The sequence below is a fragment of the Carcharodon carcharias genome, chromosome 4 (genome assembly GCF_017639515.1).
Source record: "Carcharodon carcharias isolate sCarCar2 chromosome 4, sCarCar2.pri, whole genome shotgun sequence".
In the NCBI taxonomy this organism is placed as follows: Eukaryota; Metazoa; Chordata; class Chondrichthyes; order Lamniformes; family Lamnidae; genus Carcharodon; species Carcharodon carcharias.
This window is the reverse complement of record NC_054470.1, coordinates 72240012-72264292: the sequence shown is the minus strand read 5'-3', so window position 1 is coordinate 72264292 and position 24281 is coordinate 72240012. Positions and strand designations below refer to the sequence as shown.

The following is a 24281-nucleotide window of genomic DNA, read 5'->3' as shown; positions in this document are numbered from 1 at the left end:
TTAGCTGCAGATATCTTTGGTATCAACTGGGTTTATCAGACTCGTGTTGGCACTGCCATTTGCAACAGAGGAGGGAAGGGAAAGAGTTAATTTAATCAACGCACGTACAATGTTCATCTTACCACCTAACCTTTGGTGTGATTCCTTTGCAGATAACTATCACAGACCCTGACTTAATAGAAAAATCCAATCTAAACAGACAGTTTCTCTTCAGACCTCGACACATACAGGTATTGTAATGAATAAATTGGAGCTGGTCAATGTATCTTCTGCCAGACCTGGAAGATGTTCCTCAAAAGTCAAAGATGTTGCACAGCCCTGCTTAAAATCCTTTATTAATTTAGTAGCTGTACAATCCACATGAATTATGTACACACAGTGGCCTCCTGTTTGGGGAGGTTGTGAGGGAGGCTGAAAGCGACTGAAGAATCCTGCAAGGCTGAGGATGTGGAGGTCCTATCAAATTTAATAACAGGACCTTATTCCCTTTTTGGATCTGCCCAGCAATAGGGTAAACAGGCAGCCTGCTTGGTAGCTAGTAAGAATAATAAGTGACAGTAGATCATAGCTTGATTTCCCTTGTTGTGGTTGCTGGCACTCTGGAGAGAAAGAGAGAGGTGGGGGAATGTGGGGAAGAGAGGAAGTTGTGGCTTGAGCAGAAAGGTGGAGAAAGGCTATGATCAGCTGAAGGTTTCCTCAAGGTTGTTGGAGGTCAATCATCACAATCTCAGGACGTCGCTGCAGGAGTTCATCAGGGTAGTGTCCTAGGCCCAACAATCTTCAGCTGTTTCATCAATGACGTTCCCTCCATCGTAAGGTCAGAAGCGGGGATGTTTGTGCAATCATTCGCAATGTTCACATTCACATCTCTGATACTGAAGCAGTCTGTGCCCATGTGCAGCAAGAATGGACAATATTCAGGTTTGGGCTAATAAGTGGCAAGTAACATTCACACCACATAAGTACCAGGCAATGACTATCTCCAATAAGAGGGAATCTCCCATTGACATTCAATGGCATTACCATTGCTGACTCTCCCACTATTGACATCCTGGGAGTGCCACCATGACCAGAAACTGGACTGAACCAGCCACATACGTACTGTAGCTACAAGAGTAGGTCAGAGGCTGGGAATTCTACCGGGAGTAACACCTCTTGACTCCCCAAAACCTGTCCAGCATCTACAAAGCACATGTCAGTAGTGTGATGGAATACTCCCCACTTGCCGGGAGTGCAGCTCCAACAATGCACGGGAAACTTGACATCGTCTAGGACAAAGCAGCTTGCTGGATTGGCACCATATCCACCATCTTGAACATCCACTCCCTCCACCACTGAATGCACAGTGGCAGCAGTGTGTATGGTGTTGAGACACAGAATCAGCCATGATCATATTGAATGGCAGAGCAGGATCAAAGGGCAGAATGACCTATTGCTCTTATTTTCTATGTTTTTACCTACAAGATGCACTGCAGCAACTGAACAAGGCTCCTTCGTCAGCAGCTTCCAAACCCAAGACCTCTACCATCTAAAAGGACAAGGGCAGGAGATGCATGGGAACACCACCACCTGCAAGTTCCCCTCCAAGCCACACACCATCCACACTTGGAACTATATCGCCATTCCTTCACTGTTGCTGGATCAAAATCCTGGAACTCCCTTCCTAACAACACTGTGGGCGCTCCTATAACACATGGACTGCAGCAGTTCAACAGGGCAGCACACCACCACCTTCTCGAGGGCAATTAAGGATGGGCAGTAAATGCTGGCCTAGCAAGTGACTTCCACATCCCATGACGAATAAATCTCAAGGGGGTCGGGGGAGCATCCCAGGCTGGAAAGGGTATTTTGTGGAGCCACAACTCCTGCCTCCTTTCCACTGTCATGTTTCCCCAAATCCTGAGAACCCCAAGCAGCAACGGTGAATTTTAAATTTGGTTGCCAAGTGTGCAGTTTGAGCCTGATTTAAATATGTTGATATAGTGTGCCATCTCTCCACAATGCGAAAATCTGATGCCACAAAAACCTGGCATTGTACAAATGACAATTATGATTCCCCCAGAGACCAGTAACACTTTAAAAAAAAAATTTAAAAATCCAAAATCCGAGTTATTTACTGAAAGAGTGAAGTCACAAGATTCCATGGTTTAAAAAATAATTTTTGCTATACAAGAGCAAAACCATGCAAACACTAAATACTGAATTAACCATCAATACCCTACAACCCAGAATCATCATAAGTTAAACATGAATTAACAGGCAAGCTGTGGTTGATTATAAGCTATAATTTACACATTTAATGGCAGAAACAACAAAGACAGATTTTAGGAATTGACTCAGCAATCCACATGATACACAGATCATCAAACTCTGTCACAAAATCCTTCAAAACTTTCTGTCTGTGTTATGAAGAATTTCAGCCCCCCTCCTTCTAGGATATAACCTGATCTCAGCTGGCAGTAGCACACAACAAACCTGAGTTCCATGGGCATGGTCTTCACCACAAATGGCACATTTCTGCAGAACTACCTCAACTCGGTCCGGTCTGGATGGCATGGATCCACCAATGTTATCTTCAAGTGACAGAAACAGCTGCAGCAACTTATTCTTTATTTCTGAATCTAGCCTCTGTCGTCTTCAACTTACCTGTACTCCTCCAATGGACTCATCAGTTGCTACGACTGAGCTTGGATGGTTCTGCATCCCTTTATATAGCCTCAACCGGTTTCAGTCTACCCAGAAGTTTTGGTTTTCTTAGAAACTTGGGATGTGGTTTTCTCTGTTGTCTTTTTCACCACCATCTCGCCACCCACCAACTCCTCTCCCAACCCACTTCCAAAACTCTCCTGACCATTGTGGAGGTGTTAATATTGAGTCCTCTGCCTCCGTTTGAAAGTGAATGGGTCTGTGAAAGGAGGGAGAAAAGAACTTGCATTTATACAGTGCCTTTCATGACCTCAGGATGTCCCAAAGCATTTTACAGCCAATAAAATACCTTTGAAGTGTAGTCACAGTAATGTAGGAAATGTCTTGCACAAATTGTTCACCACAGTCCCACAAACAGCAATGCAAAGATCTGCTTTTTGGGGTTGCTGACTGAGAGAATGCTGGCCAAGAAGTACTCCTTGGATCTTCAACTTATAAGTAACATTCGTGCCACACAAGTGCTAGGCAATGACTCTCTCCAACGAGAGAGAATCTAACTAGCGCCCCTTGATGGTCAATAGCATTATCGTCGCTGAAATCCCAACTATCAACACCCTGGGGGTTACTGTTGACCAGAAACTGAACTGGACTAGCCATATAAATACTGTGGCTACAAGAGCAGTCAGAGGCTAGAAATCCTGCAGTGAATAATTCACCTTCTGACTCCCCAAAGCCTGTCCACTATCTACAAGGCACAAGTCAGGAGTGTGATGGAATACTCTCTACTTGCCTGGATGAGTGCAGCTCCAGCAACACTCAAAAAGCTTGTCACCACCCAGGACAAAGCAGCTTGTTTGATTGACACCCCACCCACAAACATTCACTCCCTCCACCACTGACGAACAGTGGCAGCAGTGTGTACCATCTGCAAGATGCACTGCTGAAATTCACTCACCAAAGCTCCTTCAGCAGCACCTTCTAAACCCACAACCACTACCATCTAGAAGGACAAGGGCAGCAGATACTTGGGAACACCACTACCTCGAAGTTCCCCTCCAAGCTACTCACCATCCTGACTTGGAAATATATCGCCGTTCCTTCCCTGTTGCTGGGTGTGTGGGTGTACCTACACCACATGGACTGCAGCCATTTAAGAAGGCAGCTCGCCACCACCTTCTCAAGGGCAATTAGGGATGGGTACTAAATGCTGGCCTAGCCAGTGATGCCCACATCCTGTAAATGAATATTAAAAAAAACAGCTCCGTGGGATGTTTTATGGCCTGCTGAGAGAACAGGTGGGACCATGGTTTAATGTTTCATCCAAAAGCTGGTACCAATGACAATGCAGTGCCCCTTCAGTACTGCACTGGAGTGTTAGTTTAGTTTCTTTCAACATCCTGGAGTGGGACTTGAAACTCTCAGCCTTCTCACTCAGACATAATTTAAATTCTGCACAGTTAAAGTAACTTCTAGAATTGCCAATCACACTTTAAGAAACATAATTATGTTCAAAAGGAAGAATTATGGAATGAGTAACTGCTTTTTTGGGAAACTTTTAATATTTTCTTTTTTTCCTGTTATTGGAAAATGTTTGAAGCTTGTTGTATCATTGAAGCAAAGAATGCACCAGCTAGAACATTTCCAACCTTGTACAACACATAAATTGAACCGGCTTGGATGTTGTAGTTAACAGCTGCTCCTTCTTCACTCGTGCATCCATGTGCCTACACTCCTCTGCTTCTTTACTACCTTTCTGTGACATTTGACTACAATCTCTGAGGACCTTCTTTCATGTTTTCCACCATCATCACTGACACATCACACCATGCAAGCCTTTTGTGCTGCCAAGAGGGGTTCTCATTTCTGATGGACAGATCCATGCTTCGCTCTGTTCTAACTTGGGCAACTGAATGTTACCACAGTTCTACTTTCCCTTCTGCAACCCTGCTCCCATCTTTCTTCAAAATATTACACTTATCAAGGGCGCTCTTACAAGTTTAGGGATTAAGTCTCATTTTGAGGGAGTTTGCCTATGCATTTGTCAGTCAAAATTGACTTAAGACAACCTCGTCTTGAAGTGTTCCATTCTCCAGCACTGATATTCCTATTAAAAAAATGCAAATATTCAGAGACCAAAAAAACAGAAAATGTGGTGATCTAGGTTGACATTAAAATTAGCCAGTAAGCAGATTCCTAAACTATTGGCAATTGTGTCTTTGACTGCCTAACCCCACACTCTGGAATTTCCTGCCTACATCCATCTGCCTCACCATCTTTCTCTCCTCTTTTAAGACGAGCAGTAAAACCCCATCACCTTGAGCAAGCTTTCAGTTACCCTTCCTCATCTGTCTTTGACTCAGCATCTAATTTTTCTTGTCACTCTGTGGCACACCTTAGCAATTTTTTTTTGCCTTAAAAGTGGTATCTAAATACTGTAGTGAAAGTGCAGTACATACTTTAGAAAGCGAAGTTATTTGTGTTTTTGTTGATTTTTTTTTTTTAAAGAGTTCAAATTGCATTTGTCCCCTTGACAATGTGTTCCAAAAAAAAAAATCAGGTGTCAAAGTATTTATTTTCATGTAATATGCATATTATGTCAAGATCTGGAAATTCCTCGATAGTAAGAATCAGTCATCTTGTGCATTTTATGTTTGTGGAGCTCATGGCTCCGTAAACATAATCTGTATCCTCCACCATCAATGACTCCTCTCTCAGGGGTTCAGACCTCCTCTGTGCCGAGCGACCGGAATACCGGCAAAATACTAGGTAGTATCTAAACCACTGGGTTGGTAGGAGTGGGGTCTATTGGGGTGTCTGGGTCTGAGACTTTGCCTGAAGCACACCAGCAGAGTGTAGGCAGCACCAGGGAAATCAATCCTTTTTTTTAAAAAAAAGGCCTAATTTGTAGCCACTTTCTCTCCCTAATAGAAACACAGGAGCATGAGTAGGCCATTTGGCCCACTAAATCTGCTCTGCTATTCAAACAGATCATGGCTGATCATCTACCTCCACACCATTTTCCCCCACTATCCCCATATCCCTTGATGTCATTAGTATCCAGAAATCTATCGATTTCAGTCTTGAATATGCTCAGTGATTCCATATCCTTCTGGGGTAGAGAATTCCAAAGATTCACCACTCTAAGTGAAGAAATTCCTCTTCATCTCAGTCTTAAATGGCCTGCCCCTTATTCTGAGATTGCATCACTTGTTCTAGACTTACCAGGCAGGAAAAACATCCAGTCCACATCTATCCTGTCACGCCTGTAAGAAATCTGTAAGTTTCAATGAGATCATCTCACATTCTTCAAAACTCTAAAGAATACAGGCCCAGTTTCCTCAATCTCTCCTCCTTAGACAATCCCGCTATCCCAGGGATTAGTCTGGTGAACCTCCATGGCACTCCCTCTATGCAAATATATCTTTCCTTAGATAAGGAGAAGAAAACTGTACAAAGTTCTCCCAGGTCCATTGTTATCTAATGAGTGCTGGGAGCAGTATCTTGTGCTTGGACGGTCTTGCCCATTCTTTAGTTGAGGCTGTCCAATAAATTTTGGTATGAACCCTGCCCTGATGCTGGAAACTCCAGTGAAATGAGGAGCGCAGGTCCCCAATGCATTGGGATTCTAGTACCACTGCAGTTATAGTTGAACTCAATCAAGGAATTGCAGCCTTGTAGTGATCAACCTTCTGTCATTTTACCAACATGTTCAGTGCTTTCCTTATAACAATCTGTGATCTTTGTTTCCTTGTCAGAAACCAAAGAGCTACACAGCTGCATCAGCCACCTTGGCGATAAATCCCCAGATAAAAATAGATTCTCACCTAAACAAAGTGTGTCCATCCACAGAGAACATTTATGGTGATAATTTTTACAGCCAAATGGACGTTGTGATCACCGCACTGGATAACGTGGAAGCAAGGAGATATGTTGACAGGTAATGGATAAATGGAAAGCTGTCTGTAGATGGGATATAGAGAGTAATGTCTTAGAATAGACTTGACACCTAACTAGCATTGGTTTACTAATTATCAAGCACCTTCATGTAATTTAAACTGAGCCCACTTGTTCTCAAATTTAAAAATTGCTTTTTTAAAGAACCAAGGAAGTGAAGGTTTGCATCCTTATTACTGGTTTATAATAAATGAATAAGCTACATTGTATCTATATTATTTGGGAATTTGTGTGTTGGTGGTTTTGCCAGCCTTTTAGGATCAAGGTCCACAATGCTGCCCATGTTTTCTGGGAGAATTGAGAACCTGTGCCTTACATCATTATTATGATGTTGTTGCCTGTTGAGGGTAGCACTAAACAAACCTGAAATCAAACTGCTGGCTTCATTTCACACTGGAAGCTAGAAAGTAGTACTCTCCACGAGTGTTCCATTTGAATACTGGTTAAATTTAATGAGAGCAAAGAGCTGACTGTCTTGTCAATGTTCTGCTAACAAGGTAAACAGTGAAGTTAAATTGCTGAGAGTGTGAGAGCAAATCAGCGGAGGCATTAGTGGAGTACAGAAAGTGCAGGGTGGAGCTTAAGAAAGCAATTAGGAAAGCAAAGAGGGGATATGAGAAAGCTCTGGCTGGTAAAAAGGAAAATCCGAAGATATTCTATATGTATATCAATGGGAAGAGAATAACCAGTGAAAGAGTAGGGACCAAGGAGGCAATCTATGGTGGAGCCAGAGGACATTGGAAGAGTGTTGAACGAATACTTCACATCTGCCTTCACCCAAGAGAATGAGGATGAAGGTAGTGAACTCCGGGAGAGAGACTCCAAGGTTCTTGAGCAAATTGATATAAGGAATAACAAGGTATTGGAGGTCATGGCAGGCTTAAAAGTGGACACATTTCCAGGTCTAGGTGATTTGTGTCGCAGACTGCTGAGAGAGACAAGGGAGGAGATCGCAGGGGCTCTGACCCAATTTTTTAATTCCTCTCTGGCCACAGGAGAGGTGCCAAAGGACTGGAGAACAGCTAATGTGGTTCTGCTATTTAAGAAGGGTTGTAGAGATAAGCCAGGGAGCTACAGACCAGTGAGTCTCATGTCAATGATAGGGAAACTATTGGAGAAAATTCTGAAGGAGAGAATCTATTTCCACTTGGAGAGGCATGGTTTGATCAGGGATAGTCAGCATGGCTTTGTCAGAGGGAGGTCATGCCTAACAAATTTGAATTTTTTGAGGAGGCGATCAGGTGTGTAGATGAAGGTAGTGCAGTTGAGGTAGTTTATATGGATTTCAGCAAAGCCTTTGACAAGGTCCTACAAGGGAGACTTATAAAGAAGGCAAATGCACATGGGATACAGGATAATTTGATAAGGTGGATTCAAAATTGGCTTAGTTGTAGGAGACAGAGAGGATGCTTTAGGGATTGGAAGTCAGTGTCCAGTGGCGTCCCACAGAGATCTGTGCTGGGTCCCCTATTATTTGTCATTTTTATAAACGACATTGATGACTATGTGGGGGGTAGGATTAGGAAGTTTGCGGATGACACAAAGATTGGCTAGGTGGTTAACAGTGAGGTTGAGTATCTTGGGCTACAGGAAGGTCAAATGGGCAGATAAGTGGCAGATGGAATTTAACCCTGAACAGTATAAGGTGATGCACTTTGGAAGCAGTAATTTGGGAAGGAAGCATTCAATGTGCATCACACTAGGAAGTTCTGGGGAACAAAGGACCCTGGCATGTGTGCCAATGGATCTCTGAAGGCGGAGGGGCATGTTAGTGGGGTGGTGAAAAAGGCATATCGGACACTTGCCTTTATCAATCAAGGCATAGATTACAAAAGTAGGGAGGTCATGTTGGAAACAAAAACAGAATTACCTGGAAAAACTCAGCAGGTCTGGCAGCATCGGCGGAGAAGAAAAGACTTCTCCGCCGATGCTGCCAGACCTGCTGAGTTTTTCCAGGTAATTCTGTTTTTGTTTTGGATTTCCAGCATCCGCAGGTTTTTTGTTTTTATCTCTGAGGTCATGTTGGAGTTGTATAGAACCTTGGTGAGGCCACAGCTGAAGTACTGTGTGCAGTCGCCAAATTATAATTACATGTATAATTACATTCAAAACCTTTTAAATTATGTCTATTCATGTTCTTGCACCCTTTGTAACCAGATTAATTTTTAGAGCCCCCTTGAAAGCCTTCAATTGAGCGCAATTAGTGGAAACTCCCAGTGGTGATTAACTCATCCGGGAGGCAGGGTCAGTTTCCAGTACAGTGTTTTTTAAGCTGCACAAAAAATTGTGGAAACTCCACTTGGACTCAGCAAAATGTGTGTTTAAAATTCCAGGATCTTTTGTGTAGGTTGCACTAATTTTGGGTGAAATTTCTACCCCCTAGGATTTTATATAATACAAGAACATCCCGAAGTGTTTCACAGCCATTGAATTACATTTTGAATAGCAATAACTGTAGGCAAGGAATCTGGAATTAAAAAGTTAGCCTCGGTAATGGTGACCATGAAACCATTGCCAATTGTCATAAAAACCTATCTGGTTCACTAAAGTTCTTGAGGGAAGAACATCTACTGCATTTACTTGTCTGGCCTACACGTGACTCCAGACCCACAACAATGTGGTTGATTCTTAAAAGCTCTCTGAAATGGCCTAGCAAGCCACTCAGTTGTATTAAAGCAGCTACAAAATGTACAAAAAGGAATGAAACCACACACATCATCTGACATTGATCGAGGCACTGAAAACGACCATAGCAAACCCAGCCCTCTCGATCCTGTAAAGTTCTGCTAACTGACATCTGGGGCTTTTGTCAAAATAGGGAGAGCTGTCCCACAGACTAATCAAGCAACAGTCTGATATAGTCATACTCATGGAATCATAACTTCCCAGATACCACCAACACCATCCCTGGGTACGTCCTGTCCCACTAGCAGGACAGACCCAGCAGAGTGGTATACATTCGGGAGGGAGTTGCCCTGGGAGTTCTCAACATTGACTCTGAACCCCATGGAGTCTCATCGCATCTGGTCAAATTTGCACAAGGAAACCTCCTGATTACCACCCAGTTGATGAATTAGTGCCTTTGAACACCATTTGGAGGAAGCACTGAGCATGATAAGAACACAATGTACTCTGGGTGGGGAACTTCAATATCCATCACCAGGACTGGCTCAGTAGCACCACTATTGATTGAGCTGGCCAAATCCTAAAGGACACAGCTGCTATACTGGGTCCGTAGCAAGTGATGAGGGAACCAACAAGAGGGAAAAACCGACTTCACCCCATTCTCCCCAATGTACCTGTTGCAGATGCATTTATCCTTCACAGTATTGGCAGGAGTGACCACTGCAAAGTCCTTGTGGAGACGAAGTCCCATCACCACATCGAGGATACCCTCCATTGTGTTGTGTGGCACTAACACTTTGCTAAATGGGATAGATTTAGAACAGATGTAGCAACTCAGAACTTGGCATTCATGAAGCACTGTGGGCCATCAGCAGCAGCAGATTCTATATGACCATAATCTGTAACCTCATAGCCCAGCATATCCTCCACTCTATCATTGCTATCAAACCAGGGGATCAATCCTGATTCAGTGAAGAGTGCAGGAGGGCATGTCTAAAAATGAGGTGTGAAGCTACAGCACAGCACTACTTGCATGCCAAACAGTGAAAGCAGCATGTGATAGACATAGCTAAGTGATCCCACAACCAACGGATCGGACTTAAGCTCTGCAGTCCTGCCACATCCAGTCATGAGTGCTGAACAATTGAACAGCTAACAGGAGGAGGAGGCTCCACAAATATCCCCATCCTCAATGATGGGAAAGCCCAGCACTCCAGTGCAAAAGACAAGGCCGAAGCATCTGCAACAATCTTTCAGCTATCCATTGCTGCCTCCCCGAGGTCCCCAGCATCACAGATGCCAGTCTTGAACCAATTTGATTCACTCCATCTGATATCAAGAAACGGTTGAAGGCACTGGATACTGCAAAAGCTGTGGGCCTTGACAATATTCTGGCAATAGTACTGAAGACTTGTGCTCCAGAACTTGTCGTGCTCCTAGCCAAGCTGTTCCAAGATGGCTACAACACTGGCATCCACCCAGCAATGTGGAAAACTGCCTAGGTATGTCCTGTCCACAAAAAGCGGACAAATCCAACCCGATCAGTTACCGCCCCATCAGTCTACTCTCAGTCATCAGCAAAGGGATGGAAAGTGTCATTGACTGTGCTATCAAGTGGCACTTACTGAACAATAACATACTCACTGATGCTCGGTTTGGGTTCTACCAGAGCCATTTTGCTCCTAACCTCATTACAGTCTTAGTCCAAACATAGACAAAAGACCTGAACTGAAGAGGTGCCCATGACATCAAGGCAGCATTTAACTGGGTGTGGCATCAAGCAGCCCTGGTAAAACTGGAGCCAATGGGAATGAAGGGGAAATCTCTCCACTGACTGGAGTCACACCAAGCACAAAGAAAGATGGTTGTGGTTGTTTGAAGTCAATCATCTCAGTTTCAGGACATCACTGCAAAAGTTCATCAGGGTAATGTCCTAGGCCCAACCATCTTCAGCTGCTTCATCAATGACCTTCGCTCCATCAAAGGGTCAGAAGAGTGGATGTTTGCTGATGATTGCACCAATGTCAGTTCATGCCCATATGCAGCAAGACATGGACAACCTTCCAGCTTGAGCTGATAAGCGGCAAGTAACATTCATGCCACACATGTTCCAGGCAATGACCACCTCCAACAAGAGAGAATTTAACCATTGCCCCTTGACGTTCAAAGGCATTACCATCACTGAATCCCCCACTATCAACGTCCTGGGGGTTAGCATTGAGCAAAAACTGAACTGGACTGTGGCGACAAGAGCAGGTCAAAGGCTGGGAATTCTGCAGAGAGTAACTCACCTCCTGCCCACCATCTACAAGGCACAAGTCAGGAGTGCGGCGGAACACTCTCCGCTTGCCTGGATGGATGCAACTCCAAAAAAGTTTGACACCATCTAGGACAAAACAGCCTGCTTGGTTAGCATCCCATCCACCACCTTAAACATCCACTCCCTCCACCACCAACGCACAGTGGCAGCAGTGTGTACCATCTACAAGATACACTGCAGCAACTCACCAAGACTCCTTTGACAGCACCTTCCAAACTTGTGACCTCTCCCACCTCATGTTAATCGGATCCACGCCGGTTGGTGAAGTTAGAAATAATACACGACTGCTTTCGTTGCTGGTGAGAGTTTGACTTAGTTCACATTCAGCACTACTCCCGCCTCCATGTCCCAGCTATCCCCATGTATACTATTTTGGTGAAACCAAATAAACTAAATTAACAAATCAAGGGACAAATCAAAAGGCAGCCCTTAAAGGTATATTGCAAAAAGAAAAAATTCTTAAAACTCAAATTAAAACATGATTAGGGGGGTCGATAAAGCACCCCAGCCCCCGCAGAAGGCCTCTTTTATGCTGACAGACACCACGTGCTCCCTTTCCAGGGACACCTGGCCACAAACATAGCCGCAGGAGAGTACCCCCATTTATAAGTGTACAAATAACCATCACCTATTTGACAATGTAATTGCCATTAAATCTTAATGTAATTAATAAGACATTGACAACTAGAAGGACACAAGGGTAACAGATGCATGGGAACACCACCACCTGTAAGTTCCCCTCCAAATCACACACCAACCTGACGTGGAACTGCATTGCTGTTCCTTCACTGTCGCTGGGTCAAAATCCTGGAACTCCCTCCTGAACAGCACTGTCACTGCATGGACTGCAGTGGTTCAAGAAGGAAGCTCACCACCATCTTCTTGAGGGCAATTAGGGATGGGCAATTAATGCTGGCCCACATCAATGGAAGAATGAAAAACAGCTATTAACTATTAGACTTTATTAATCAATTTATTCCATTGTTTTTATGTAAGATGGTTTGATTTTTTTTGTGTAAGTGGGATAACCTATTGTTTGTGTAAATTCCATCAGGTGCAAGTTTTGTCTAGCTTGTATGGAATAGTTGCAATTTATGTCTATGAATTACAGTAACTTTTCTTGATCAACTGTTGCTTATTTAGTTAAGAGTTAACTCTCGTTAAATTTTCATTTACAGTCGATGTGTATCAAATCAGTGTCCTCTTCTAGATTCAGGAACTATGGGTACAAAAGGACACACTGAAGTCATTGTGCCAAACCTGACAGAGAGTTACAACAGCCATGTAAGTGTATTACTTCTAAACAGTGCAATAGCCCTATGCTTTGCTTCTAACTCACAGTCAAATTGGGAAAATTGAATTATAGGACAAGAACAATGCAAGAGAGAAAGCTGCAAATGTTTAGTAACAAATCATGTCACAGAATTCAAAATTAATTTCTCTAAATGTACAGCTGACAGTAGACCTCTATGACTTTAGACATGCAGTTCTCCCATCCATGAAAGAAAAAAGGTGGAATTTTCTGGTCCTGCCAACAGATGCTGTGGTGGGCAGGAGCAGAAAATTCGGAGTGAGGCCAAAAGTGGAATTTCTGCTGGTGGGAAAACAAGTCAGAATTTTCCCCCTTGGGCACTTTTATGATGGCCTGATGGCAGGTTGAGTGCTGTCATGAATGCTTGTTAGAAACGCAACTCACTGGAATCACATTCTCCCTCCTAATTATGTGCCACACCAGCGGGAAATTAGACCTTCTGATTCACGTGAGTGGTGTGCATCTGATGACCTTCATTTCACTAATGACTTTGAGGTGCGTTCAACATTGAAAGCCTACCAGCAACAGCGCTACTCCAGCTTGTCACCGTTGCCAAAGCTGCTGCTGCTCAGGTGAGACGTGGGATTTGCAGGCAGGACTATTCGCACTGGGTGATGTGGGGCACAGGCCGGACTGTTCACATTGGGTGTGAGCTGTTCACACTGGGTGCTGTGGGGCGCAGGCAGGGCTTTTCACACTGGCGCAGCAGGGCTGCTCTCACAGGGAGCTGCTCTCACACAGGGTGCTGCTAGGTGTAGGTAGGGCTGTACTTTGCCAGCAGAGAGCTGCTTTGGGGTGGAGGATTGGGGGGAATAGAAGGCAGTGACATGAGGGTGAAGGGAACAGGGGAGGAGAGAATAAGGCACAGGATCACTGGGGGTGGGTGGGGGTATTAGGAACAATGGAGGGGCATGACAAAAAGAGGGGTGACTGGGGTTGGGGAAGCTGGAGGCTGATATGGAAGGGCTGTGCACAGACTTGGGAGGGGAATTGGTGGGGTGAATATGACACGAAGGGAGGATGTGCATGCAGACTCTAGATGGGGGGAAGGGGGCTTAGTTTTGCAAAAGAGGGAAGGGTTTCACGCAGACTCATGATTGGGGGTGAGGGGCGCCAACTCAGCTGCCGCCTCCTCGATGGGAGTGATGGGATTTCTGCCGTCCATCTTCCTGTCTGGGATCTCTACCCCCTGTTGTGGGCCAGCTTTGCCTGCTTGAAGACAAATAGATGGAATGTGATCAAAAGGGATGGAGGAGACGTTGGGAAGCTTGCATGCCTGCTGTATGTGCTGAGCCCTCCCTATTAAGGGCTGAGGATGCTGTTTGTGCTGGATTATAGATGAGATGGTGGTGGTAAGGTGTGCAAGGGAGATATAATGTTAAACCATAAGACATAGGAGCAGAAATTAGGCCATTCGCCCCATCGAGTCTGCTCCGCCATTAAGTTTCTCAACCCCATTCTCCCACCTTCTCCCCGTAACCTTTGATCCCCTTACCAATCAAGAACCTATCTATCTCCATCTTAAATACACTCAATGACCTGGCCTCCACAGCCTTCTGTGGCAATGAATTCCATGGATTCACCATTCTCTGGCTAAAGAAGTTTCTCCTTACCTCTATTTTAAAAGGTCTTCCATTTACTCTGAGGCTGTGCCCTTGGGTCCTAGTCTCTCCTACTAATGGAAACATCTTCCCCACATCCACTCTATCCAGGCCTTTCGGTATTCTGTAAGTTTCAATCAGACCCCCCCCTCATCCTTCTAAACTCCATCGAGTATAGACCCAGAGTCCTCAAATGTTCCTCATATGTTAAGCCTTTCATTCCTGGGATCGTTCTCGTGAACCTCCTCTGGACCCTCTCCAGGGCCAGCACATCCTTCCTGAGATATGGGGCCCAAAATTGCTCACAATATTCTAAATGTGGTCTGACCAGAGCCTTATAAAGCCTCAGCAGCACATCCCTGCTTTTATATTCTAGTCCTCTCGAAATAAATGCCAACATTGCATTTACCTTCCTAACTAGCGGCTCAACCTGCAAGCCAGGATGCCCTCAGTTCCTCCGCTACTAGTGTGTGAGACCCCTAATTGTAACTCTGAGTGCTTGATGCCATTATGCAAATGAGAGTTTGGAGTGAGCAGGTTGACTTACCCTGGCGGAGCGGATTAGATCATTCATCCTCTTCCTGCACTGCAGGATATTTCTTTTTTGCACCCCAGCAGTGCACACCCCTGCTGCGACCACCACCCACCACGCACCGCCACCCCCCCCCCCCCGCCCCCTCCACCTCCCAGGCCAACGAGGTGAGCTTGATGGACGTTCTGATTCCATCCCTCGCGAAGAGGACATTACAGCATTTGCAGACAACATTGAGGATAGCCACCAGTGAGTTGTGGCTGGACCTTGGGGTGCAGGGCTTCTTTGTCCAGGGGGCCTTCTCAGGAAATCCGTACAAAAATAGCTGGGCTGTAGAGAGTCAATGTGTGTGTTCGGGCTGCGTTTTAATATGGCGCCAAGACCTTCGACTCCATAAGGTGACAGCGGGATGGATGAATCAGTGGCTGCCCTGCCATGTGATTCTGTGAGCAGCTCACAAATGCATAATTAATGAGGTTAGAACCTGCCCAGTCAAAAACACGCAGCTTATCCTGCCCGCCACTGCACTCAGTCCCCAGAATGAAAAATTCTGCCCAAAGTCTTGTACACTGGTATTGTTTTTTTTTAATGAGCCATGCCAATTCTCCTAATTTTCTCTTCATTCACCCTAAGTTTTATCTAAATCCCTCTCCTCCTCCCCCCCCCACCACCCCCCACCCCCGGCCACCTCCTTTCCTGCCTTTAAAAAGGAATACAGTTCAAGCGACCTGTCTACCTCGCCCAAGTAAGTATTCTTAATATGTGAGCCTAAATGATGAGTGCTGGCCCCTCAGCTGTTTGGGCCATTACATTGAAAGCCTATTTTTGTCCTCTCACACAGGCACAGGGTCAAATCAGCAACAAATATGCTGATTCCTTCTTGCTTGCCTTAGAGCTGTCAGGTTTCTTACAGTAACCGCAATATCAGCACCATTACCTGCAGGATGCATCAACAAAAAGTTTCCTGATTCCTTCTAACTTGCCTTAGAGCTACAAGCTGCTTGTGGTAACCCCACTATCAACTAACTGATACAAATTTTTCATTTTAATTGTATTTCCAAGAGTTTAAGCACACATAAGTTGCAACCTGTATTTATGGCCCCCTTCATGGAATTTAGTTTGAAACTTTTGTTTATAAAATTGTTACTTGTATACTGCAATTAAACAGAATGTACTGTGTTCTTCATCTTGTGGCTACTCAGCTCACCCAGTTATATTATTGCATAGTATTATATTCCACCTATGTATTCAACCAGGGTTGCCGGTACTGCTAACCATCCAGTGACCACTGCTAGCATTGGATAAGGGTAGGATAAGGTTGAGCTGTCATATCATTTGTAGTCAAATAACCCACTGACACGCAGTGTTGCAGTTGGATAATGGTCACTTGAACAACCTATCAGAGGAAAACCAGTAGGCAGGGAATTCCGACTCTAACTTGGTACTGGGGGAAGGCTGGTGCTCATGGAATCCAACCCTAGGCAGTTGATACGAGAAACCCAGAGATCATGGAATCGTATTGTAGTTAACCACTCTGGACACTCGGTGTTCATAGATTCATCCCTAGTGAGGAAATTGATATATAAATTTCAAAAGTAGCTCATTAGTTGCAGTGCGCTTTGGGGTATTGTGAGGTCACAAAATGTGCTATTTAAATGCAGGGTGTTAGATTTACGAATGAGTTACGTCAACTGAACAGAATGTTTTGTAATGTAAGGCTGGCAATTACCCTACCATTAACTTAGGATATAGAGCAATAAATAGGCGTCATTCTTTTGAAAATGTGAATGTAAAGTGCTTTGGTCAGTTAGCATTTTGTATAGCTGTGTTATTACTCCATTAACATGCATCTTAAGTTAGAAAATCTTTTTGAAAAAATAGGAATTATTAGAAAACAATGATTTACAAGTGATTAATTGAGGCAGAGTCTGCAACATTATTAAAATAAATTGGTTTAGTTTTTGAAAAAGGCTGTAGCAAAGGCAAGGAAATGAAATTCAAATAGAATGCTGCAGTTGGAGACTGACAGATTCAGTGGGACAATTGAGTGTCTGTGCTGTCATTTCTAATTTTACTATTACTGAACTATATGTACAGCAGCACACTCAGCAAGTAAAGATTGGTGCAGTCCTTGTTGGAAGTGATTGCTGTGTGATGTCAATGTTTCAACATTTATATGTTTCTACACTTTGCTAATTTGATGTTGGCTTTGTACAGCGCGATCCTCCTGAAGAAGAAATCCCATTTTGCACGTTAAAATCCTTTCCAGCATTAATTGAACACACAATACAGTGGTCGAGAGATAAGGTATGCAGCAAATTAAATATTTTTGGGTCCACTTCTTTAGACAATATGCCAATTTAAGTGCTGTCCTTTTATTTAATGATGGAAAATCTTATTCTATTTCTCATTTCAGTTTGAAAGTTCATTTTCATACAAACCCTCAATGTACAACAAGTTTTGGGAAAACTATAAATCAACAGACAATGTTCTACAGGTGAGAATAATTACACTGAAATGCAAATTGGAGAATCAGACACTTGAAGAATGTCCATGATACCACAGTATGTTAATTGAGCAGTACAGAACCATTTGCTCATACAGTGCACTCAAATACACTTTTTTTTTTCCTTCAATGTCTTGATTTTCAAACACCTAAAAGAGCCTGTGTTAAGAGTGTGTGTATGTATGTATGTATGTGTATATATATATATATATATATATATATATATATCCTAGCATAGGATAGTACAGCTGAATGTATGGCTGGAGAGGCAGTGCAGGAAGGGGGGGGCTTTAGATTCCTGGATTTATTTTGGGGGAGGTAGGAGTTGTATGAGCTGGTCAGGTTGTACCTCAACAGGACTGGGATCAGTATCTTAGGGAAGTTTGCTAATATTGCCTTTAAACTAGGTTGGCATGGGGGTAGGAACCTGAGCATAGATTAAGAAGAAAGAGAAGCACAACTGGAAATCAAAAGCAGAAAATTAGTAAACAAGTATAGAAGGTCATGGAATTAAAGGAAAGAAAATAGACAACAATGGAGCTCAGTGATTAGTGCTATGTACTTCAATGCAAGTAGTCTTATCAATGCAAGTAGTCTTAGCAATGCAAGTAGTCTAAGGAATAAGACAAATAAGCTGACAGCACAGATGGATACTTGGAGTTATGATATGATAGCTATTACTGAATCGTGGCTTAAAGGTGGATAGGAATGTCAGCTCAACATTCCTTAGTACAGGATTTTCAAATGTGAAAGCAAGGGGAAAAAAAGGAAGAGGGGTCACAATTTAGATTGAAGAAGGAATCACAGCTGAGAGGAGGATAATATGCTAGAAAGAGCATCAACTGAAGCCATGTGGATTGAATTGAGGAAGAAAGAAAGGGTAATCACACTGCTGGGTGTATGTTACAGACTTCCAAACAGAGGGAGATAGAGAAGAACAAATATTTGGGTAAATTGCTCAAAAGGGCAGAGATGGGAAATTCAAATACCTTAATACTTGCCAGAATAAATTCATTATAAAAGGTACAGGAGGTGTAGAATTCTTAAAATGTATTCAGGAGAAATATTTTAGGTGATATGTAGCAAGCCCAATAAGAGAGCAGGTAACTTTGAAACAAGATTTAGGGAATGAATCTGTGCAAGAGGAAAGGTGGGAGAGTGTTTTAGCGGTAGTGATCATAATTCATTTATGTTTAGAGTAGGTATGGAAAAGGATAAAGATAGGACAAATGAAAGGCCAATTTTACCAAGTTAAGATATGATTTGGCAAAATTGGACTGGAAATTACTTGAAGGTAAATCTGTCAGACCAGTGGAAGGCATTCAATAAGGAGCTAAAAAGAGTTCAGCACAATTATGTTCCCACAAAGAGTGGGATTCTAAAATCTAGACTACCCCTCCCCCAATATCAAGAACATACAAAGTAGGATATGGCAAAAAAAATTAAAGCTTATGCCAGATGCTAAGAGCTCAATACTGCAGAAAGCCCTACAGTATAGAAAGCGCAGGGGTGCAATTGAAAAGAGAATTAGGAATGTGAAGAGATGGCATGAAAAATTATTGACAAGTAAAATGAAAGAGCACAAATATGTTTTATAAATACAGATAACTATGGAAAAGTAGGGCCAGTTAGAGATCAAAAAGGTGACTTGTGTGTGGAGGTGCAAGAAGTGGGCATGGCTCTTTGTGGATACTTTTCTTCTGCACAAAAGGAAGGAATGAAGCAAACGTTATAGTTAGAGGAGGGGTGTGAAATATTGAATGGTATATCTAGTAATATGAAGCAGGGCAGGAGCAGAGCAGCATGTGGAGTGGTGATGTGGTCATCCAGGGATTCAAGAGTGATGTTCTGGTGAATGTCACAACTTTAAAAGGATATATCCTCCCTATTGCATTGATGACATAATGATAAAAGGTTGAACTAATCAACATTAAGCGAGGCATTATTGTACGTAGTGAGGAAGCAAACATTGTGTTGAGCATCCTTGAAAGTAGATAAATCACCAGGCCCAGTTAAAATATAGCTCAGGCTGTTAAATGAAGCAAGGATAAAAATAGCGGAGGATCTGACTATGATTTTCCAATCCTATGTTTATTGAATCCTAAATTGGCTCGGTGGCAGGAAGCAAAGGGTTATGATTGGGTGTTTTTGTGACTAGAAGGCTGTTTCCAGTGGGGCTCTACAGGGCTCTGTACTGGGTCCCTTGTTGTTTGTGGCGTATGTCAATGAATTCAACTTAAATGTAAGTAGCATTATTAAGAAGTTTGCAGATGATACTAAAATGGGCCACGTGGCTAGTAGTAAGGAAGCTGTCGACTGTCAATAGACTGTTCAGGTGGGCGGAAAAGTGGGAAATGGAGTTCAGTCTAGGTAAGTTTGAGGTAATATATTTGGGAAGGACAAATAAGGCAAGGGAATACACAATAAATGGTAGGATACTGAAAAATGTAGAGCAACACAGGGATCTTGGACTGTATGTTAACAGATCAAAGAAGTTAGCAGGCCAGATAGATAAGGTGGTCAGAAAAGCATACAGGTTATTGTAACTCATTGGCCAAGGCCTAGAATATAAGAGCAGGCGGGTTATGTTAGAAAGGTACAAAACACTGCTTAGGCCACAGATAAAATATTGTGTACAGTTCTGGTCACTGCATCACAGGAAGGATATGACACAAGATATGAGGATGATGGAATGGTGAATTTTAGCCACAAGGAAAGATTAAATAGGCTGGAATTGTTTTCTTTGGAACAAAGGAGGCTAATGGGAGAATTTAAGTGAGGTGTATAAAATTATCAGGGGCCTTGATAAAGTGGATGGAATAACATTATGAAACGTGTATGGAATAATATGAAGCTGACTCTTAGGACCAAGATGTGGGTTATGGAGGCCTGTGTTCTCTACACCTTGTATGACTGTAGAACATGGCTGACTTACAACTATCAAGAAAGGAAATTTTGCTGTTTGAATTGCATTCTGGGCATCTCATGAAAGAGCAAAATCACAAATGCAGCAGTCCTCTCAAAGGCAAAGCTCTCCAAGTAAGTTGGCATTCATCAAGCAGAAGTGATTTCAGTGGCTCTAGTATGTTCAAAGAATGGAACATGGTCGTATATCTAAGGATTTTCTGTATGGCGAGGTAGCCGAAGCCAGATGACCAGTAGGTCATCCAAAACTCTGCTTAAAGGATGCTTGCAAGCGTGACATGTAGGCCCTAAACATTGATTCTTGGATCTGGGGCACACTAACTGATGACAGAGAAAAATGGTGACATAACCTGTGAACCAGCATGTGCCAACATGACTATAGTGGCTACAGCAGCTTGCAACACCAAAAATGACAATACCTGATAACCACTCCATATTCGACACTTGTGGCAGAACCTGCCCCTCATGGATTGGTCTCCTTAGCCATCAGCAAAAGTGCACTAAATGAGGCTAACTCATCCCTGACGGCTTTGATTTGCTGCATATCCATCAACTTGCGCAATTGGAAGGATGCCAGTGACAATAGATAAAGTGGATAGGAAGGACCTGTTTCAGTTAACAGAGGCCAATAATCAGGTGGCATAGATTTAAAGTAATTGGCTAAAAAATAATAGGAGCAGGCCATTCGGCCCCTCAAGCCTGCTGTGCCATTCAATAAGATTATGGCTTGTGTTTTGAATTCCACATTCACATTTATCCCGATAACCTTAGATTCTTGTTAGGCAAGAGAATCAATCTACCTCTGCCTTAAAAATATTCAATGACACCGCCTCCACCGCCTTCTGAGGCAGAGAGTTCCAAAGTTACACCACCCTCAGAGAAAAAAATTCTCTTCAGCTCTGTCCTAAAAGGGCAACCTTTAATTTTAAAACAGTGCCCCCTACTTCTGGACAAACCCACAAGAGGAAACATCCTTTCCAAGTCCACCTTGTCAAGACCGTTCAGGATCTTATATACTTCAACCAAGTCATCCCTTGCTCTTCTAATCTCCAGTGGAAACAAGCCCAGTCTGTCCAACCTTATAAGACAACCTGCTCATTCCAGGTATCAATCTAGTAAACCTCTTCTGAACTGCCTCCGACACATTTACATCTCTCCTTAAATGAGACCAAAACTGCACACAGTATTCACGATGCGGTCTCACCAATGCCCTGTATAACTGAAGCATAACATCCTCACTTTTATGTTCAATTCCTCTCGTAATAAAGGATAGCATTCCATTAGCCGCCTTAACTGCTTGCTGTACCTGCCTACCAACATTTTGACTCATGCGCTAGAACACCTAGATCTGCAGTCGGTCTCTGATAAAGTAATACTCTGCTTTTTTTATTCTTCCTGCCAAAGTGAAGCACTTGACATGTTCCTACATTATGCCCCATTTGCCAGATCTTTGCCCACTCAATCTATGTATAGCTGTCTGCAACCACCTTATGTCCTTTTCACAACCTACTTTTCTACCTATCTCTGTCATCTGCAAATTTAGCTACTATGCCATCGCTCTCTTCATCTAAATCATTGAAGTAAATTGTAAAAAGTCGAGGCCCAGCACAGACCCCTGCAGGACTCCATTTGTCACATCCTGCCAATTGGTAAAAGACCCATTTATATATACTCTGTTTTCTGCCAGCTAGCCAATCTTCTATCCATGCAAATGTTACCCCCTACACCATGACCTTTTTATTTTCTGCAATAACCTTTGAAGAATAAGAGGGGAGTTCAGAAGGAAGTTTTTCATCCAGAAGGAATTTTTTCATCCAGAAGGTGATTGTGGGTCTGGAATTTGCTGCATGAAATGTTGATGGAGGCAGAAACCGTTGATACATTTTAAGAAAGCACATAGATGTAACCTGTGCTGTAACCTACAAATAAATGGGGAAGTCACAAGGACATGAAACTAGTAAATGCAGGGTAATCGGGTGGGAGAAGTAGCATAAAATTCTCTCTAGCATCACTTATCACTTAAGGAAGGGCTGAAATCTGACAGGGGAATTTGGTATTGAACTGCTGTCTACTCAACCCACATAATTACTGAACAGCTGGCCTGGCAGAGTCTCAGGTGCGTGGTTACTCTTCTCACTAAACTACAACATTGTTCATTCTACATTTCTACTTGGTAGCTTGCTAGGGGCAGAACAATATTTTTGGACACTCTACTCATTATCAAATGAATGTGTATTAAATTCTAACAATGTAGATTAAAAAAAATCTTGTTTAAATGTAACAGTCCTTGTTGTTTTGCAGTGATGTCATCATGTAATGTAATAATGCGTCTGTCTAATGGAGGGAGATTCCTTTGGTCCTTTGTGGACAATGGCTAGTTAGTTACTGGTTTGAGACCAGCATCTACTTATTGTAATGGACTGCTGGTTATCAAGCTACATTGTGTGTACAACATTGAAAAAGACCTAATACAAAAGCAAAATACTGCAGATGCTGAAAATCTGATATAAAACCTAAAAATACTGGAAAAGGAAAAGGGGGTGGAAACAAAAGCAAAGTCTGGTAGGGTGGAAAGCAAGAGAGTTTAAATTAGAAGGGATGATGGTACAAGACAAAAGGAATTGGTAATGGTACAAGCTAAGAAACAAAAGGTGGGTCTAGCATCGGTGTAAATGGGAATATCAGAATTGTCAACAGCTACCATCTAACAAATTGGGAGCAGAAATTACGCACCCACAGTATTACATTGAACTATCAACTTAGCTCCTTAGTGCGGCTTGAACCTACAACCTTGTGACTTGGGCACAAGAATGCTACCAAATGAGTTAAGCATGCATAGAGCCCAACTCACCAAGTCCAAATGGCAGGTTTTGTTATAACCGTAAACCGCTAAAATTCAGGGCAAAACTTCGCTTTTTAAAGATCACTTTCTACTAAATATGGAGCCAGCCCAGCAAGACCACCTGTTTGATATTATCTCATTCTCCATGCCTGTCAGCTTGGTGAATTCACTCCTCAGTTATACTGCGTATTTTACCATTTTACAGCCACTCAACTATATGCACACAAAAACCCTTCAATGTCAAATCTTCTGAATTCTTATTGATATTGCAATGATAAACAAAAAATTGGTTAAGCTCAATAAAACATGGATTAAAGTGGGGAGGTAGATTGTGCTGCAAGTTAAACATTCTTGGATTTTTTCTGTTGGTAATATTTATTTGCTAACCTTTGAATTTAAACTGAGTATCATCATTCTTTATCGCCATTGTTTTGTAGCGAATGCAAACTGGAGAGAGTTTAGAAGGATCATTTCAAGCAATTAAATTACTTAATAGGTGGCCTACAGATTGGCAGGAGTGTGTGGCTCTGGCACGAGTAAAATTTGAAAAATATTTCCATCACAAGGTAGGATATCTAATAATATTTTGCAATTTGGTGCATCAATAATTTAAATGAGTGCTTTTATGATCATTTAACGATGTTTTGATTTATCTTTTATAATCACTGCTAAGAAAAATTAACTTGCCTAATTAAAATGTTGTTTCTACTCAGTGCATTGTTGTACTTTAATTTCAGTACAAAGACTACTTAACAGGATGTTTGGTACATTTGAATGCAATTATCGGTTGTTCAGTTTTCCCCAGCCACAGCAGTACTGTTAGTTTTTGATATACTGAGCATTCCCCACCTCCCCACTTATGCAGCTCCCAACCCCCACATGTGCAGAGCATCCTCAGCACCACCCACCTCCTCTGCCACCCTGCCACGCCGCCCCCTTCCTCTGCCGCCCCCTCCCTCTGTCACTCTGCCGTCCCCTCCCTCTGCCCCTGCTGCCCACCACTCCCCTCCTCCCATCC

At 42.9% G+C, this 24281-nt stretch overlaps 1 protein-coding gene across 1 annotated transcript in view; it reads left to right on the top strand.

The window, feature by feature from the left end:
* Positions 1-24281, top strand: part of uba6 (ubiquitin like modifier activating enzyme 6) — a 136205-nt gene that overhangs the window by 88563 nt on the left and 23361 nt on the right. Inside the window, exons 18-23 of the mRNA XM_041186377.1 lie at positions 153-230; positions 6402-6583; positions 12724-12829; positions 17208-17297; positions 17407-17487; positions 23701-23829. Coding sequence (XP_041042311.1) covers positions 153-230; positions 6402-6583; positions 12724-12829; positions 17208-17297; positions 17407-17487; positions 23701-23829 — 666 coding nt within the window. The remainder of the gene's footprint in view (positions 1-152; positions 231-6401; positions 6584-12723; positions 12830-17207; positions 17298-17406; positions 17488-23700; positions 23830-24281) is intronic.